We start from the raw sequence: 18,057 nt of genomic DNA on the forward strand, positions 1-18,057 counted from the left end.
TATCTGCTTAATTATCTGAAGAGGAACAAACATATAAGTAGCAGTGAATTATATTAAGATACGGAAAATGTTTCTCAACCAAATATCTTCAAAAAATAGATAGTAAAAAGGAATGCCTATACACTTCTTACCAATGAGCAAGCCACACAAGTGATGAACTTATCAAAGGAAGCATTCTGAGCCAATGCATACAATTCAGAAACAACCCACCTTTACTCTGGCCACCACACAGCATGTACTGCAGAACTAACAGAAACAAATTGGGGGGGGGGGAACGTACCTTGAGAAGGATGTCCACAATTCTTTGTTGATACTCCACAGCTTGCTTGTCATTCTTAAAGTCTTCAAATGTCTGTTACAGAGCATCATTTGGGAAGAGAGGTAAAACACCTCAAAAATTTATCCTCCAAATAATGTGAAATAAAACCTACCAGTACAACAGTTAACAGTGATTTCCCCCCCCCCCAAATACACTTCCTAATTTCCCTCACTCTAAAAGCAAACATGACTTCAAGTGCCAACATTCTTCTGCAGAGGCATTCAAGATAACTGACAGCATGAACAAAACTATCAAACAGGGCCAATGCATGCGACTGAAGAGGAGCCTGGAATGTCAGGGCTCCAAACACATTTCCATTAATGTCATTTCAGAAATAAAACAGAATTCCCCCCCCCCTTTCATATATGGGGTATGACTGTGTGTTCAGAATGTTACAACTTCAGGCCCAGAGAAATTACATATGAGCCAGGTTTTGAATGGACCAGGTAACCCAAATCTGGGAATCAGAAGAATGACTAGTTCATAAGGAGAGGAGAGCACAGGGTGTGCTGAAGGCAGAAAACTGCAGAGTCTAAGAAGTAGCCAGAAGCAACAGAAGAGGAGTGGAGATCTGCCCCCTTCCCACTTGGAGCAAATGAGACCGCTGTTAGCTGCTGGCCTCCCTATTGCCAAACTTGGCCCTCCGTTACCATGTGAGAATGATTACCTCCTGAGGTGGGGTAGGGGAATAAGAATATATTTTAGGACACCATCGGTATATATGTACACATGGTATATGAGCCTAGACTAGGTTTTTATGGTTTTAACTATATGTTTTACATTTGTATTATATGAATATTGTATGTTGTTAGCTGCCTTGAGCCCAGTTTTGCCAGGAAAGGGCGGGGTACAAATAAAATCAAAAATAAAATAAATGTAATAAAAACCCAAACATAAATATCTGTGTGTGTGTGTGTGTGTTAAGTGCCGTCAAGTCGCTTCCGACTCATGGCGACCCTATGAATGAAAGTCCTCCAAAATTCCTATCTTTGACAGCCTTGCTCAGATCTTGCAAACTGAAGGCTGTGGCTTCCTTTATTGAGTCAATCCATCTCTTGTTGGGTCTTCCTCTTTTCCTGCTGCCCTCAACTTTTCCTATCATGACGGTCTTTTCCAGTGACTCTTGTCGTCTCATGACGTGACCAAAATACGACAGCCTCAGTTTAGTCATTTTAGCTTCTAGGGTCAGTTCAGGCTTGATTTGATCTATAACCCACTGATTTGTTTTTTTGGCAGTCCACGGAATCCGCAACACTCTCCTCCAACACCACATTTCAAAGGAATCTATTTTCTTCCTATCAGCTTTCTTCATTGTCCAGCTTTCACACCCATACATAGTAATAGGGAATATAATGGCATGAATTAATCTAGTCTTGGTGGCCAGAGTCACATCCTTACACTTCAAAATCTTTTCTAGCTCCTTCATGGCTGCCCTTCCCAGTCTCAATCTCCTTCTAATTTCTTGGCTGCAGTCTCCCTTTTGGTTGATGGTGGAGCCAAGGAATAGAAAGTCTTGTACAATTTCAATTTCCTCATTGTCAACCTTAAAGTTGTGTAATTCTCCTGTAGTCATTACTTTTGTTTTCTTGATGTTCAGCTGCAGTCCTGCTTTGGCACTTTCTCTTTTAACTTTCAGCAGTAGTTGTTTCAAATCTTCACTATATCTAGAGTAATTAAATGTTAATTTAATAAATTGGATCTAGGTCTATATCAGGGGTGTCAAACTCATTTGTTACAAGGGCTGGATATGACATAAATGTCACTTGGTTGGGCTGGGCCATGTGCACTATAAAATGTAATACCAGATACCAGAGAGACAAACTTTATATTTATTGGCAAAGTCAATTAATGATATTATTCAAATACGAACATGCTTAAAACAGTAACACTCTTGGGGACTTCCGGTCGAACGATCCCCTCGCCGACAGCGTTGAAGACGCTCTCCTGCTGCCAGCTGCCACAGGGCGATTAACCTCCCCTGGGAAAATCTGGCAAGCGGCACCCCTCGGAGTAAGAGGGGATGCGGAGTCGGGAGCCGGTGGCGGACCCGTCATATGAGCGATAGCCGCCTAGAAACCAGCGGCGGTCGCTCTGACGGGGCTCCTCTGAAGAACCGGAGCCATCTTAAAGAGACAGCAGGAGAGAGCGAGGTGGAAGCCGATTTTCTTTATAATTTTTTTTAAAAAACTTCACTTGGATTTTTAAAGTTACAAATTGGGGTGTGTGGCATTGTTGGTTTCTAAATAAAAACTCTGAACCATCTACAATTCTGTTACGTTTTATTTTTCTGACTTTTGGCTTTTTGCCAGTTGTGTGACGCATTTTAAAAAGTTTTTGGCAAGAGTGAGATCTTCAAAACAAATGAAAGACTTGGGAATCAATTAAGTGACATGACTCAAAATATATGAGATGTCATAGTGATTGTATTCTCCAAATTGAAATAATCTGAAACGTAATGATTTAAAAGAAACCTTCTGCCCTCCCCCACTTCCCCCTTGTGGAATACAATTGCTGGAGGTTTTGCTTTCAGCTTTTTTTAGCCTACTGATGGGAGACAAAGAGAAGCATGCAAAAGACATTCTTAAAGATACAAAGCTGGTTGTGCAGTCTTCTCTTCGAAGGGCCTCTGTAACTCAAGTTACAACTAAAACAACTTCTCCAGTGGCATCAACATCTGTCACTGCTAAGATGCTTCCAAAGTCTAAACCAGAAGTGACATTGACCTCTGTATTTGAATTGCTTACTAAGACTCATCAAGATGTTACAGAAATGAAGCAGGAGTTATCCCAGAACACAATTACTACATCTCAAAATTCGGCTGCAATTGCTTCTTTGCAGGATACAATCACATCGCTGACTGTCAGGCAAGATAAGGTTGAAACCAAGCTTAAGAAAAATGCACAGGAAACCAAAGAAATTAAGAAGAAGGTGGATACCCTTGAGATGTCAATAGCAGCTTCAACTGACAGAGAACAAACACATTTAGACCAAATGGCGATGATGGAGCTTAAGATAAAAGAATCCTCGATACGCATTCGTGGTTTGAGAGAAAAAGTGGAAGACCGGGATCTACGTGGGTATCTGACAGTTCTTTTGGCTGATTTTTTACAAGAATCTGGAGAAGTGATTGAAGGAATGATTGTGACAGCATACAGGATAAACTCTGCATATGCAACCAGGAACAAAGTACCAAGGGATTGCCTGCTTCAACTGTTTTCAAGAAGTCACCGAGATTTGATACTTAATCAACACTTCAAGACACCGCTCAAAGTTGGAGAAGAGCCTTTGAGATTGATGAAGGAAATACCTGCAAGGTTACTGATGAAAAGGAAAGATTATAGGGAGATTGCTCAACGTTTGAGACTTAGTGGCATCCAGTTTAGATGGGAATTTCCGCACGGAATCTCTTTCATCTTTAAATCAAAGAGGTTCAAGTTCACAGATGTGGATAAGGCTGCACAGTTTCTACGTAGATATGATGCGGAATTGGTTAAACCTATTAAACCAACCAAACAAGATCAAACCAGAGAATTTACAGAGGAAGAAAAGGCATCTGAAGCATCAGGAGGTGGAGAATTACCTATAGATCCACCAGAGGACTCTCTACGTGATGATCCTGAAGGCTGAACTAATTAACAAGGGGGGGGGGAAGGGAGGCAGTGGGAAATAGGGATTTTTAATTTGTTTAGTGGAAGAATATGGGATCTAACTGAATTTTGATATGTTACAGGTTTTATCTTGGAATGTTAATGGATTGAATTCGCCTAACAAAAGAAGCAAAATATTTCACCAACTACAAAAGGTTAAAGCTAATGTTATTTGCTTACAGGAAACGCACATACTTCCAAAAGATATATTTAGATTGAAACAAGCAAGGTTGGGTACACTTTTTACAGCATGTAATGAAAGCAGAAAAACTAATGGAATAGCTATGTTTGTACCTGCTTTGTTAGAACCGAAAGTTATCTATCAAGATATTGAGGGAAGAATTTTAATGGTGGAAATAATATGTGGCTTCCAGAAGATAATGCTTGTGGGTCTATATGCGCCTAATGTAAACCAAAAAATATTTTTTGACAAATTGTCAACATTGCTAGCTGAATATGCTACAGGAAAATGATATGGATGGGGGATTTTAATGGTGTTATGGCACCTAAATTAGACAGATCAGGGAAAAAGAAAAAAGCATCCAATGAAGGAAAATTGCCAAGGGTTTTTAATGCTCTTACAGATCAATGGGATATGTTTGATGTCTGGAGATTGGCACATGGTAATAAGAAGGGTTATACTTTTTTTCCACAGAGACACCTTACATATTCCAGGATAGATATGTTATGGTTATCGAAGGGTTTAATAGAAAAATCAGAAGCTGCAGAGATCCTGCCAAGGGTTTTGTCAGACCACAATCCGATATTAGTTAAAATTAAATTGGGAGATAGAGGATGTAAAATCTGGAGGATTAATGATTTTCTATTAAAAAATACTAAAATAGTTACCAAAATGAAGTTGCAGATTCAGAATTACTTTAAAGAAAATGCAGATAAGGGTACTCGTGAAGATATAGTTTGGGATGCTGGTAAAGCAGTAATTAGAGGATTATTGATTCAACAAAATACAAGATGGTATAGAGAAAGGGAGAAAAAGATAAAATATATACTAGATGAAATAAAACAAGGGGAACGTTGTTTAAGTAGAGTACAAGATAAAGCAGCCAAACAGGAACAGCAGGATAAGATCAGAAATTGCCAACAGCAATATGAATTCATAATTGCAGAAGAAATTGAAAGAAAAGTTATGTATAACAAACAAAGATTTTTTGAACATGCAAATAAACCGGGTAAAATGCTAGCATGGCAACTTAAGCAAAAAGACAAAAGAGTACCAATACTTCAAATTAAAAGGAAGGGTAACAAGAATTAAAGAGGAGATATTAGAAACATTTGTTGAATTTTATACAAACTTATACAGGGAAAACGTAATCTCAGAGGTAGAAATAGATGAATATTTTGCCAAATGGGACTGGGTGAAAATAACACAGGAGAATAAAGATCTTTTGGATTCCCCAATAACTAAGGAGGAATTGGAAGAAGTAATAAACAAGAGTAAAGTGAATAAATCTCCCGGACCGGATGGTTTTAATGCGTAGTATTATAAAATTTTCAAGGAACAGTTAACCCCTTATCTACTGGATGTGATGAACCTAGGAATGACAAAAGGTATTATCCCCCAAACCTGGAAACAGGCAAATATAGCATTGATACCAAAGACAAATTCTGATATACTGGAAGTCAAGAACTCTAGGCCTATTTCATTGTTAAATACTGATTATAAATTATTTGTAGCAATTTTAGCTACTAGATTAAAAAGGGTACTGAATCAAATAATACATGAGGATCAGGCCGGCTTTTTACCAGGAAGATTGATTAGTCAGAATGTAAGGGTGGTAATAGATCTTTTGGAGTATGCAGAACAAGATACTACACCAATAGCCTTGATATTTTTAGATGCTGAAAAAGCTTTTGATAATGTTAATTGGCAGTTTTTGATTAAGGTATTGAATTATATGGATTTTGGCGAAAAGTTTAAAACTGCTATAAATGGAATTTACACACAACAAACTGATTATAAATGGATCATTATCACCAAAGATTGAAATTCAAAGGGGAACGAGACAGGGGTGTCCTCTTTCCCCTTTATTGTTCATTTTAGTATTAGAATTATTATTGAATAATCTTAGAAAAGTTGAGGATGTAGGAATACGAATAGGTAGTAATCATTATAAACTTAAGGCATATGCAGATGATTTAGTATGTTTTTTGACTGATCCAATTGAACAAATTGACAGATGGAAGGAAATTTTGGAGGTTTATGGAAAGCTTTCAGGTTTTAAAATTAATAAAACTAAAACAAAGATTTTAACCAAAAATATGACTCTCTCACAACAACGATTATTAATCAAAAAGAAGGGGTTTAATATTGAAAACAAAATTAAATATTTAGGTATATGGATATCGAATAACAATCTCAATTTATTTCAAGACAATTATGCAAATCAATGGCAAAAGATAAAGAAAGACTTGATAAATTGGGAAAAATTGCCATTATCATTGTGGGGAAGAATTTCGGTAATCAAAATGATGTTACTACCCAAAATGCTTTTTCTGTTTCAAAACCCACCAATATTGAAAGGTGTACAGATATTTGAAGATTGGAAAAAAGATATTATTAGATTTTTGTGGGGTAAAGAGAGACATAGGATTGCATACAATAATTTAATAGAATTAAAGGAAACAGGAGGATTGGGATTACCAGATTTGATAATGTATTACCAAGCGGCGTGTTTCACCTGGATCAAAAACTGGATTTTCTTAGAGAATCCGAAGTTATTAGAATTAGAAGGATTCAATTTGCGATTCGGGTGGCACGCCTACTTATGGTATGAGAAGGAGAAAGTAAATAAAGATTTTAATTTTCATATTAGAAAAAAATTATTAAAAATATGGAATAAATACAAATTAGCTTTTGAAAGTAAAACTCCTGGTTGGATTAATCCTATAGAAGCATTTTTGAGAAGAGGTGCACACTTAAATTTGGATGGTAAGGTTTATAGGGAAATGATAGAATTTAAAGATGGGAAGTGGTTACTGAAATCGAGAGAAGAACTTCAAATTAAAGACTGGTTTATGTATTATAAATTAAAGGATGTTTTTAATAAGGACAATAGGTTGGGTTATAATCAAACTAAATCTAACTTTGAGATTATATTAGCCAAGGGCAACAAGGGATTGATAGGTAGGGTTTATAAATTACTTATAGAAATAAACTTAGAACAGGAAAGGATTAAACCAGTGATGTTGAAATGGATGCGAGATTTGGGGCATAATATAGATCTGGAAACATGGGGAAAGTTATGGAAAGAAGAGTTTAAGTTTACCATCTCAAATGAAATAAGAGAAAATTTATATAAAATGTTTTATAGATGGTATATAACTCCAGTATTATTAAGCAAAATGAAAAAAGATGGTAAGGCCTCTTGTTGGAAGTGTGGTACGGATATAGGTACATTTATGCATGTTTGGTGGTTTTGTAAAAAAATTAGGAGGTTTTGGAGATTAGTTTTGAATGAAACAAATAATTTGATTAAGTCCAAAATTAAGAGAGATCCCGCTTTTTGTTTATTGGGTATTTCAAAACAAGATTTAGATCTAGGTGACAGAGTCATATGTCAATATAGTTTTGCTGCGGCAAGAATCACAATTGCTAAAAAATGGAAGCAAATAAATAAACCTTCAATTAAAGAGTGGAGAGAAAAACTATGGTTGTATATGCGGATGGCCAAACTTACAGCTTTTCTACATGATAAAGATATGGAGGATTTTAAATCTATATGGTCAAAGGCCGCCGCATATTGGGATAAATCGACAAAAACGGATTTTGAAACTGTACTTAACGAATTGTAGTATTATGTGATTCTTAATTAACTATAAGATGAGAATTTTTTTTTTTTAATGTAGTGTCATAACACCCCAACGGAAGTCCAATGGTGATGGGCACTGAGGTGGGGGCTGGGACTCAGGGCACTATGGAGATATATATTACGAGAATGTATCTTTTAATTATTAGATAATTAGTGCTCTTTGTATTTCTGTTTGGTTGTTTTGTTTGTATTTTATGTTTTTTCTTTTTTGTATGTTTTATTAAAAATTTAATAAAAAATTTATTTAAAAAAAACAGTAACACTCTTACAGTATTTTCTTTAGCAGTCTTTGATCATTGACACCTTAAGACTGGGGGCGGGGTTGGCTGCCTCGGCAGGTGAATCTGCTGCAGGCTCACCAGCCCAGATCGGGAGCAGAGAGGAGGTGGCTGACTCTGGAGGAGAGGTGGCTGCCTCGGCTGATAACCCCACAGTAGGCTTACCAGCCTAGATCAGCAGCTGGCTCAACAGCCCAGATGGGGAGCGGGATGGTGGTGGCTTACTCCGCTGGCACGTGGGCCGGATAAGAGTTCTCAAGTGGCCGGATGTTTGACATCCCTGGTCTAGATTCTAGAGTAAACACTGGCATGGACTGGCATTCCACTCACAACAGAGAAGTTATATCTGTCTAGTGTAGCATTACACGAAGAAACACGTTTTGCACTTCATAAACAACTTGTTATAGGGAGATAATTAACAGAGCAAATCCTGAACAGAATTACACTCTTCTAACCCTATTGGCATCAGCTCCTCTTCCAGATGCTTGTTTCAAGAGTAACAATAATCTGAGCTATAATGCAACACTGGTTTTATAATTTGTCCACATGATCCACACATTTAAGTATAATTCCTACATAGCAGCCTCCCCACTCCAAGATGCAAATGAAAGTGGAAGCAGAGAGAACACTGAAAGGGGTAATAATGGAAATGAAAGAAGTTAGACCTCAACATATATAGAAGTCTTCTTCATTTTGTATTGAGCAATGGCAAAGTGCACCTTAGGCAAAACAATTAGCAACAACCATGATTTGCAATGTGGCCTGTGCATGTCCAGTGTAAAACTATCAGCAATGAGCCAGGAGTTGAGGTTCCGAAAATAATCTGAAAGGGCCTAAAGTCATAATGCTACCTTTTACTGTCCTGTGCCTCACCCACCAACCTTGATCGGCCCTTGCAGCTGTAAAATCTCTAAAGTTCACACAAGCATCTTCTGCCCTACATTGAAATCAAAAGGGAAAACAAAGGGAGTCTTCTGTTTCTCAGCTCCTGTATTTAGTGCCAGGGCAGCCTCTGGCTTTCAGAAGGAGCAATTGCAGGGAATGGTCTCAATTCTTTTTGCAGCAATCCCCATGCTAAAACCATATGCTGAACATGTGTATTGCTGTATAATAGTTTATACTTTACCCAGCAAAAACTAAAGGAATCCACAGCACTAGACAAACTGGTCATTGTATAATCTAGTATAATCTAGCCTGGCAATATGCATTATTAGCTGAAGAATGACATTACTTTATAACGACATCAATTCAGAGACAGGAATTTTGGCAAGGGCTCCCAGTTTAATGGCTCCCTGTGCTTGTATTACAGAAAGTTTAGGATATAGCAGTTACTTAATTTATGCATTCACCTTACTCAATATACAATGAGCCTAAACTAGTTTAAGAAGAAGTTCATCACTGGGGCAAATTCTACTAGTATGGAAGGTATGACAGTAATTCAAATCTCCTTTCTCCTTACAGGTTTTTCAATAATAGTGGAAGGGACTGCTGATTCCTGAAGGTAGGGAATAATAATAAAAAATAGATTTTGCAGCGGCTTTGAATCCTGCCATTAAAGATTAGCAAGCACTGTAACTGACAAATTTAAAAGCAATGACAGATTAATTTTTTTATATTAGTGAAAAGCTCGGCTAAGAAGATATAAAACAAATCCAATGTAGACAGTGATGGGATTTCTTCCATAATAACTTTCTGGAAGGTTTATTGGCACTTACCAATGCCAGCACATTCAGAAACTCCCGAGTATCAAAGTGTAACAGTGTGCGTACATAGGGGTAAACTTCTTCATCTACTGGTGCTTCAGCCGAGTGCAAATGAATAAGAAATTCAAAGACCTGCAACAAAAGATTAATGGTCTCGTCATAATTAATGTGCAAAGACCTGAAGAAACTGTTCTAAATTTATCAATTCCAGAAACCTTCCGGAGTACAGTAAATAAATTTTCAATACAGTGCACTGTGACTTAACTACTATCCATTGTGCTGGAAAGATATATCATGGCACAAGGTCAACGATTTAGCAGCAGACAAAATACTTCAGTTTAACATACCCCATTGTTTCTTACATCCATTTTCACAATTATTGACATTTATTGTTGCTTGCTGGTACTTGAGCAGAGATTATCACCATGGGTAGCTCCAAATGATGCATTCTGGCAAAGGGCAGAAAGGCATTTGCCTTCTAGTTTACTAGACAAAAATGAATCTCTTCCTAATACACTGAATCTGATATGTGGACATAAGGGTAGACAAAAGATAGGTAAAAATTTATTGACAGGATTTAAAGCAGGAAACACAACGTGAATATCTGGTGAATTGCAGGCCAAGAACTGGAAAAAAGACGAGTGTAGGTCAGACCAGTGGTGAAAATCCTAATTTTAAATGTGTATTATTAACATTAAGATTTGACCTGAGTTCACATACTATGTGAACTGTAACATGTTCTAGCTAACCCATAGGCATACCTTTCCCCATGCCAAAAATTAAAGTAAGCTCAGTACAACAAACACAGAAATGAAAATCCCTCAGGGCCATGTATTAATATATATTAGGGCATTACCTTCTAAAGGTATCCATAATGAACAAAACCATGAAAAGAAAGAAGTTAATCAGGAGCTTTACTGTTTGTCAGTGGAACTGCGGGAGAGATGCAAGTGGGATGTTGGAATCCAATTAAAAAAAAAACTCATCACTCCTATCACAGCTACCAAAGACAAATCAGTATATATGATGAGATCATCTGCCAACACCAATACCTTTTATATTTGTGCATTATCTTAAGGAAATGAAAGAACAAGATACAAATGGAACGCAAGGCTAGAAACTACTTTTGTTGTATTTGTTAATTTGCTCTTGTTCCTACCTTTGCTTTCAACACTTGTCTGTATTTGTACAGACTTTCTTGTTTCCTTTATGCCCAGACTATGAAACATAGCAAGCAATCCTAAGCAGACCTACACAGAAATAAATTCCATTTTATGCAATGGGCTTACACCCAGAAAAGTGTTCTTAGGATTGCAACTATATAGTCTCATAGCCTTTGAAGCTGAGCTCAGAAATCTCTGGGGTGCTGCTGGGGTAACCATTGCCAGAATGGACATTTAGTAGTCACAGAAAAGGCCTTCGAGAATATGTGTTGTGTTGTGTTAAGTGCTGTTAAGTCGCTGACGAGCGGGCCTGTTGGTGCTTGTGGGGGCTTCTGGCGCACACCCCTAGCCGGCTGCATCGCTGCCTCTCCCGGTGAGTAGGGGGTTCAAGGGCTCTTCCCCCTCCCCCTGTAGGATGGCGCTGGGGTCGGGGTGGGCAGGAGGGCGACCTGGGGCAGGGGCGAGATCCTCCTCCCGCTCTAAAATGGCGGCTGCCATTTTAGAGCGCAGCATTATTGACCCTCGGCTTATACTCGGGTCAATTAAAAAATCCCTTTTTTGTGGTCCAATTCGGTGCCTCGGCTTATACTCGGGTCGGCTTATACCCGAGTATACGGTATGTAAATAGTCTTTGTTGTAAGATTTTGAGCATCACTTTACTTGTTTGAGAAATTAATGCAATGGTCTGAGTTGCTGCAGTCTTTGACATCTCCTTTTTTGGATACTGGAATGTAAATTGAGCATTTCCAATTACTGTTTTATTTTCCAGCCGGCTCTGTGCGCCCTGTCCACCTCCCAGCTGGCTGTTGGGGCGGGGAATGCCGGCTTGCACCGTCCGGACGCACACGCGCCCAGCCGGCTCTGTGCGGCCCACCAGCTGGGAGGCTGCACAGAGCCAGCTGCACAGAGCCGGGGAATGCCGGCTCGCGCCGTCCCGACGCGCACGCGCCCAGCCAGCATTCGCTCCATAAAACAAGTTTTTAGAGGAGGAAAACAAGATTTTTTCTTGTTTTCCTCCTCTAAAAACTAGGTGCGTCTTATGGAAAGGTGCGTCCTATGGAGCAAAAAATACAGTATGTTGATAGGCTTTCCCTGAAGACTGATATTCTTTGGTCAGACTTTGCATTATAGCTCCTGACTGCCTGTGCTACATCTCGCCTCACTATTAAAGAAACTCCGTTTTTTCTGTTTTGGTCATCCTCTGACACTTTTGTAATTTTCTGACTGAAAATGTCCCAATCCAGTCCACTTTAGTTCACTCACTCCCAGGATTGAAATTTTTAAATGTTCCACTTCTCGTTTTACAATTTCAATTTTACCCTGATTCATGCTTCTCACGTTCCATGTTCCTATTATATGCATCGAACAACTTTGGACTTTCCTTTTGCATCTATTCATGTCAACAACTGCATCCTTTTGGCTTTAGTCCAGTCTCACCATTAAGAATAGCACTACTCATACTTGTCCTCCACTCTTCCCTGGGGGTACCATCCTCCAGCACTATATCTTTTTCCAGTTTGGATTGTCTCATCATAGGGTTTTCAGGGAAAGGGTTGGTCAGAAATGGTTTACCATTGCCTTTTTCTGCACAGTACTAACCAGGGTTAGCTGTAGTGGCACTGCCGTTGTCTACAAAAGAGCCTCCGCCAGTGTCACCTTCCATTACTGCTGCTGCCCAGCAGCAAGCCTTCAAGGATTCCTCTGCCCCCATCACCACTGGAACTGTCTGTTCTCGTCTGCTGATGTGGCTATTAATCCCTGAAGGAGGTGGTGTCTCAGCTGTGACCATTCCACCTTGAGTGACTCTGCTAGGAGTCAGAGTCAAGACCCCTTACAATATTGCTCCCAGCTTCGCTGACACACACAAACCCCCTCACCAAGTTAAGGTGTGTGTCCAAAAGGTGGATATATTTCCTATTAAATACACACAGTTTTCATCTCTAAAAAAATTAAATTGCTCTAGTACATGTTATAGTATATTTTAACTCACCTGGTTTTTAACCAAGGGCACCAGATCCTCAGGAATATTGCCTAATGGATAAGCCCGACCTGCCAAACTGCAACTGTAAGAAAATACAAAGAACAAAGTTATAACATTATAAGTTATAGTATTATATAGTATTACAAATGAATTGTTGCCATAGTCCACAAATTTAAATGTAACTGAGAAAAGATTTCCAGTTCTTTTCATAGATGCCTACTCTACTGCACGGAGTCACTGGTCACTTTCACATGGAAGTCTTGCTCCAAATTACCCTCCAAGCTGCAGTGGGGTTTCTTCCAGACACCATTATGCAAACCTTCACCTTCTGGATTTGCCCCCAGGTGCAATGCATAGTTTCCCAAACCTAATTGAGTACAGTCTTTCCTGAAAGATCATATGCAAAGTGAGTTTGGTCATACTATGGACAGGAAGGTGCACAACAGGGAACCGTCCCCCATCATTTCCTTTGAGCAGCATCACATGTGCATCTGACACAGAACAAACTAAAGAGGACAGCAAAATCTTCATTCCCTGAAATACTACTCATTAACATTTCCGCACGTGTATAACAAGCTTCAGTAAGTAGCTAAACATCACAACCATTTTCACCAAGCTATAAGCTGCGACTAACAAAATATGCGCTCCTTTAGTAATCTTCTTCTTTGGTACATGTTCAATAATACTTAATCAGAAACCAAAACTATGACCCTATCCCAGTGCCTTAAAGATTGAAGCAAAGAAGGTGTTCATAAGCTGTGGGTCATAGAAATGTACCTTGCATGTTGCATACCTGCTATCCCTCTACTAGAAGAATAAAAGAGAGCATTCAGATCAGAACAACCATGTTATGTGACTATGTGTGCATCCTCACCTGATGTGTAACCTTGCAAGGATCCATTCAGCATTCAATCATTATGTATTAAAAATGGATACTAGTCATGATGCATACCTACTCTTTCCAGGATCAGAGGAGCATGCCTATTATAAGTGGAACACAGGCAGGATAATGCTGTTGCAGTCGTCTTGTTTGTGGGATTCCTAGAGGCACCTGGTTGGCCACTGTGTGAACAGACTGCTGGACTTGATGGACCTTGGTCTGATCCAGCATGGACTTTCTTATGTTCTTATTACTGATTAATGTTACAGTACCATCCTAAGCGGAGTTATATCCTTCTGATAGTTGTGTATGTCCCTCTGTGTGTCCTAATTGTAACAGCCTTTGGCCTTATATAACAAATGTTTTGCTTGCTTACACCCTTCTACGTGCTCTTAAGTCAATGGGCTTAAGAGGGTGTGTAATTCTGCTTAGGACAGCACTGTTAGTGAATGATATGGCTCACTGAATGTCAGCAAAGAAATTCATATAGCAATGTACAGTGTTTAAATCAATGAACTGTGTGACATAGTAGCCTCTCTCTCACTTTGCAGACAATAAAATAAAGCAATTAACTACGTTTTAATACTGGAAGCACTGTACCTGATATAAACAAGAAGCTTGTTGCCCATAATCACCTGCTCATCTAAGAAAACATAAAGAGGAAAAAAGGATTATGTCATCTTCCAAACCAAAGAAAGGGCAAAATTATTTAAGGCTCATGTTTTGATTTATCAAAATTCTGTATAAATGCTGATTTGTTTAGGCTGCTTCCACATAGGAGATTTTGCTCTGGTTTGGCAACCAAACTAGAACAGCCCCCTCCCCCTGAGAATCCACACAACGTTACCTTAGTGGTGTGCTTTTTCTCTTACTTTGCTGCAATCTTTTCTAAACATAGTTTTGTGCAATCTTTTGGAAAGATAGCAGTCAAAATGTGTTTGCAGGCCATGTGCATGACAAGGTGTGCATTTTTTCAGGTCCTGCCTACATCAGTACTGTTTCCCTTGCCTCATCCCCCACACCAAGGCCATAATTTCCCCCTGCCCCTGGACCACTGCTTTGGGGGAAAAAGTAATTGACCTATCACTGTAGCATTATAATGTTATAATGATCTGTCTAGCAAACCCTTTGAATTCCCAGCTATCATTAAAATAAAAAGTTTCTACCCCCCTTTTTTGGTGAAGATATGGGTAAAGGTATAGATCTGAAATGAAAAGGGTTAGAGACTTTTAAAGAAATGAATGGTGGGAATTCAGACTTCTAATAGATAGATAATTATAACATTATCATGCTGTAGTGATGTGTCAATTGCTGATTTTTTTAAAGCCCCCCAAAAAGTTCTCCAGTACTGCTGGGAGTGAGGAATGGCAGTTGCAGGAGACTGAGTCCAGAGAAGGGCGGGGGAACAGCCTTATGGATGCTCCATTGCGCAATATTTGCTCAGCCTTATGCTTTTGGGGGGATTTTGTACCCAATGACTGCTTATTCAAGAAAAATGAAAGTTTTCTTTTTTTCTGAAATTGGTGTTATTTGCACCACATATAAAACCTAGCATGGCTCACACTTACCAAAATACCACAAAAAGGCAGGGAAAGAACTGCTTACCTCTGAACAAGTCTAAAAAGAAAGATTTCCCCCTATATTCAGGGTGGTCTGGATTAAGAAAGTGATTCCGAATTTGAAAAAAAGCCTCTTAAAAGACAGAAGAGAATATTTTGGTTGCAAATTTCCACACTAATACACATCTTGTTTCTCACTTGATGATGGCAGCAAGAAGAAATTCTGTTTGAGGGGATGGAATGAAGCTAGAAAGGTTCTCACTGAGGTCTAGCAGATTGAGGACAGGTGACTACACTCCACATGCCCAGTGGTAGAAAGAGGTAATAGTGCAAGCCATTTTACTACAGACAACAATATCATATGCACACAAAAGAGGAAGCCACAGCCACAGTTGTAAATAACATGAATTTAGGATCAGTGTTCATGATAAACTACAGGCTAGTTTCACACAATTAGTACATGCAAATTAGCTTCTGTAACGGAAAACCCGGGTTCGAGGGGGAGGAAAAGAGACCCAAAAAACTGTTATCAAGAAAAACAGTTTTTATTCCAGCTGGACACCCAGTTGCTTTAATAAGCAAAATAACTGAGCCCCGATTCTACCGGGGAGAAGACATTTATCCAAAACCGTGCTCTGACGGGGCCACATCAACATTCCGTGGTTATCTGGTTGTTTAACATTATCTGGAGCCTCAAGAGCTCCAGTGGTTCCATCCAGTTTTCTAGTATTGTTATTGTTCACTCCGACTTCTCCATGACATTTACCCTACTAACTTAGCACACACCGAGCTTAGCTTGTATCCAGGCAGACATTCTCCCCCTGCTGTCTTAATACATTTCAATAATTGTACAGAAAGGAAAAGAGGTTATCACACACTATTAAATCAGACTGCTTAAGTGGATCTTCCATATTCAGGGGAAATCTATCTTGCTGTCTCACTTCATATAAAAATTCTCTCTTCTGGAATAAACAAGCCAATTATCAGTGAGCACCGGATGACAGCGAATGGACTGAGCACAAATAAAATGAAAAACCATTATCCCTCACTCTGTTAAGAGGTAACAGAGCAAGCAACACTCCAAAAAGAACTCAAAACGTTAGTGTAACAGAAATTATTTAACAAAAAAGTACATATGAGACATGCTGTACCTGAGAGAGATTTGCCAGCAGCAAGTGGAGGAGCGATGACCTTGAATAATTTCTAGAACAATATTGAAAGAATGGATATGGGAAGGAACAGAAAAGTAACCCAGTTGTTTCTTTTGTTATGTTTCATCATTTTGCAGACTATACGCATACATCTTAATGGTTTAGCAGTAACAGGCTAAAATGAGTGGAAGAAGGTGCTTACGCCTAAGTCAATTTTATTACAAAGTTTGCAAGGTACTTTAGGCATGATGGAGTGAAGCACATCACTATGGGGTTTTTCCTGCTTTTATGGCTTAAGGCGATTTCACACAAACAAACAAAGTTTTCATACAAGAGATACAGTTTCTATCTGGGAAATAAATTACACCGAACATTCAATCTATCACACGAGACTATTTTCCTGTAGCCAACTCTGCCTTAATTCCTCATTGGCTCAGCAGCAGCTCACTTATTTAAGTAATTTTATCCACTTCTCTTCCCAGTAGGGACCCAAAGTGGCTTACAAAACACAAAAAATATAATTTAAACAAACAGAAAAAAACCCCAGACAGTATAATAACCACATCCTGGGCTAGTCCTGGATCCACTGGCCCAGCTCATTCAGAGCCACAGGCAAGCAGCCAAGGACCGAGAGCCCTTTGACTCTTGCCCTTCAGCTTGTTCCAAAGGCTTGCTCCTCTGGCCAATCTGAGGCTTAAACACTCATAACAGGAAAGGCATCAGGAATGCAGCTTAGATCTTATGTAGCTGGCAGAGACGCTTCCAAGTCTCCCCCCTCCCCTCACAGTAGTGAGCAGTGGACAGCATCACTGACAGGCCAGGTTTGAACAACCAAATCATTCTCAATAGAAACTGCAGCCCCAACATTTGCATATTCCCTTTCAGAAGACACTAGGCCACTGCAGAGGAGAAAAAAGCCTTTTTTCCAAAATAAAAACAGGGAAAAAGGGTTTTTCCCCCATAGGGGAAAGTGGGCCTGCACCACCTAAGAAGGTGGTGCAGGACCACCAGCATCCTGGGAGGCTTTCCCAGGGCGAAAAAGGTTTGGAAGATGCCTAAAGGCAGCTCCGTCACTCCCGGAACGCCCCAGGAATGCCTCATGAGATGCCGGCATGGGAATTTGTGCCAGGAGAACACTGGCAGAAGGCCCCGCCGGTGCCTGAGCCCCACGCCGCGGCATGGTGTCCCGGGGCCGGCAGGGATGCCTACTGCGGTGGCTTAAGTGCCTGTTATCCTGGGATAAGTGGGCACTTATACTGCCATGGGGTCACATCACTCCTAAGCCAACTCATCCCCCCTTCAGGAATGCAATTAGTTGCGTCCTTTAGAAAGTTTTCACTATTAATTCAGACAGAATACTGGTGATCAAACAATCCATTCACTCCCACAGGTTACCTAATGTCCTCTAAAGTATAGCCACGGAACAAAACATATTTCCCCACAAGAAAATTGATTTGAGTATCTGGATGGTTCACCAAAATAAAAAGAATGCTGATGACTAGTTAAGGAGACATGATCACACAAACAACCCACATGCTGCTTATTT

The 18,057-nt window shown here is 39.5% G+C and overlaps 1 protein-coding gene across 1 annotated transcript in view; it reads right to left on the reverse strand.

Annotated features, from left to right (window-relative positions):
- Nucleotides 1–18,057, reverse strand: part of VPS8 (VPS8 subunit of CORVET complex) — a 93,165-nt gene that overhangs the window by 50,814 nt on the left and 24,294 nt on the right. Inside the window, exons 23-27 of the mRNA XM_056849263.1 lie at nt 16,512–16,563; nt 14,402–14,444; nt 12,931–13,003; nt 9,790–9,909; nt 281–352 (exon numbers count right to left, since the gene is read on the reverse strand). Of these exons, the coding sequence (XP_056705241.1) occupies nt 281–352; nt 9,790–9,909; nt 12,931–13,003; nt 14,402–14,444; nt 16,512–16,563 (360 nt within the window). The remainder of the gene's footprint in view (nt 1–280; nt 353–9,789; nt 9,910–12,930; nt 13,004–14,401; nt 14,445–16,511; nt 16,564–18,057) is intronic.

The sequence above is a fragment of the Euleptes europaea genome, chromosome 5 (assembly GCF_029931775.1).
Source record: "Euleptes europaea isolate rEulEur1 chromosome 5, rEulEur1.hap1, whole genome shotgun sequence".
NCBI lineage: Eukaryota > Metazoa > Chordata > Lepidosauria > Squamata > Sphaerodactylidae > Euleptes > Euleptes europaea.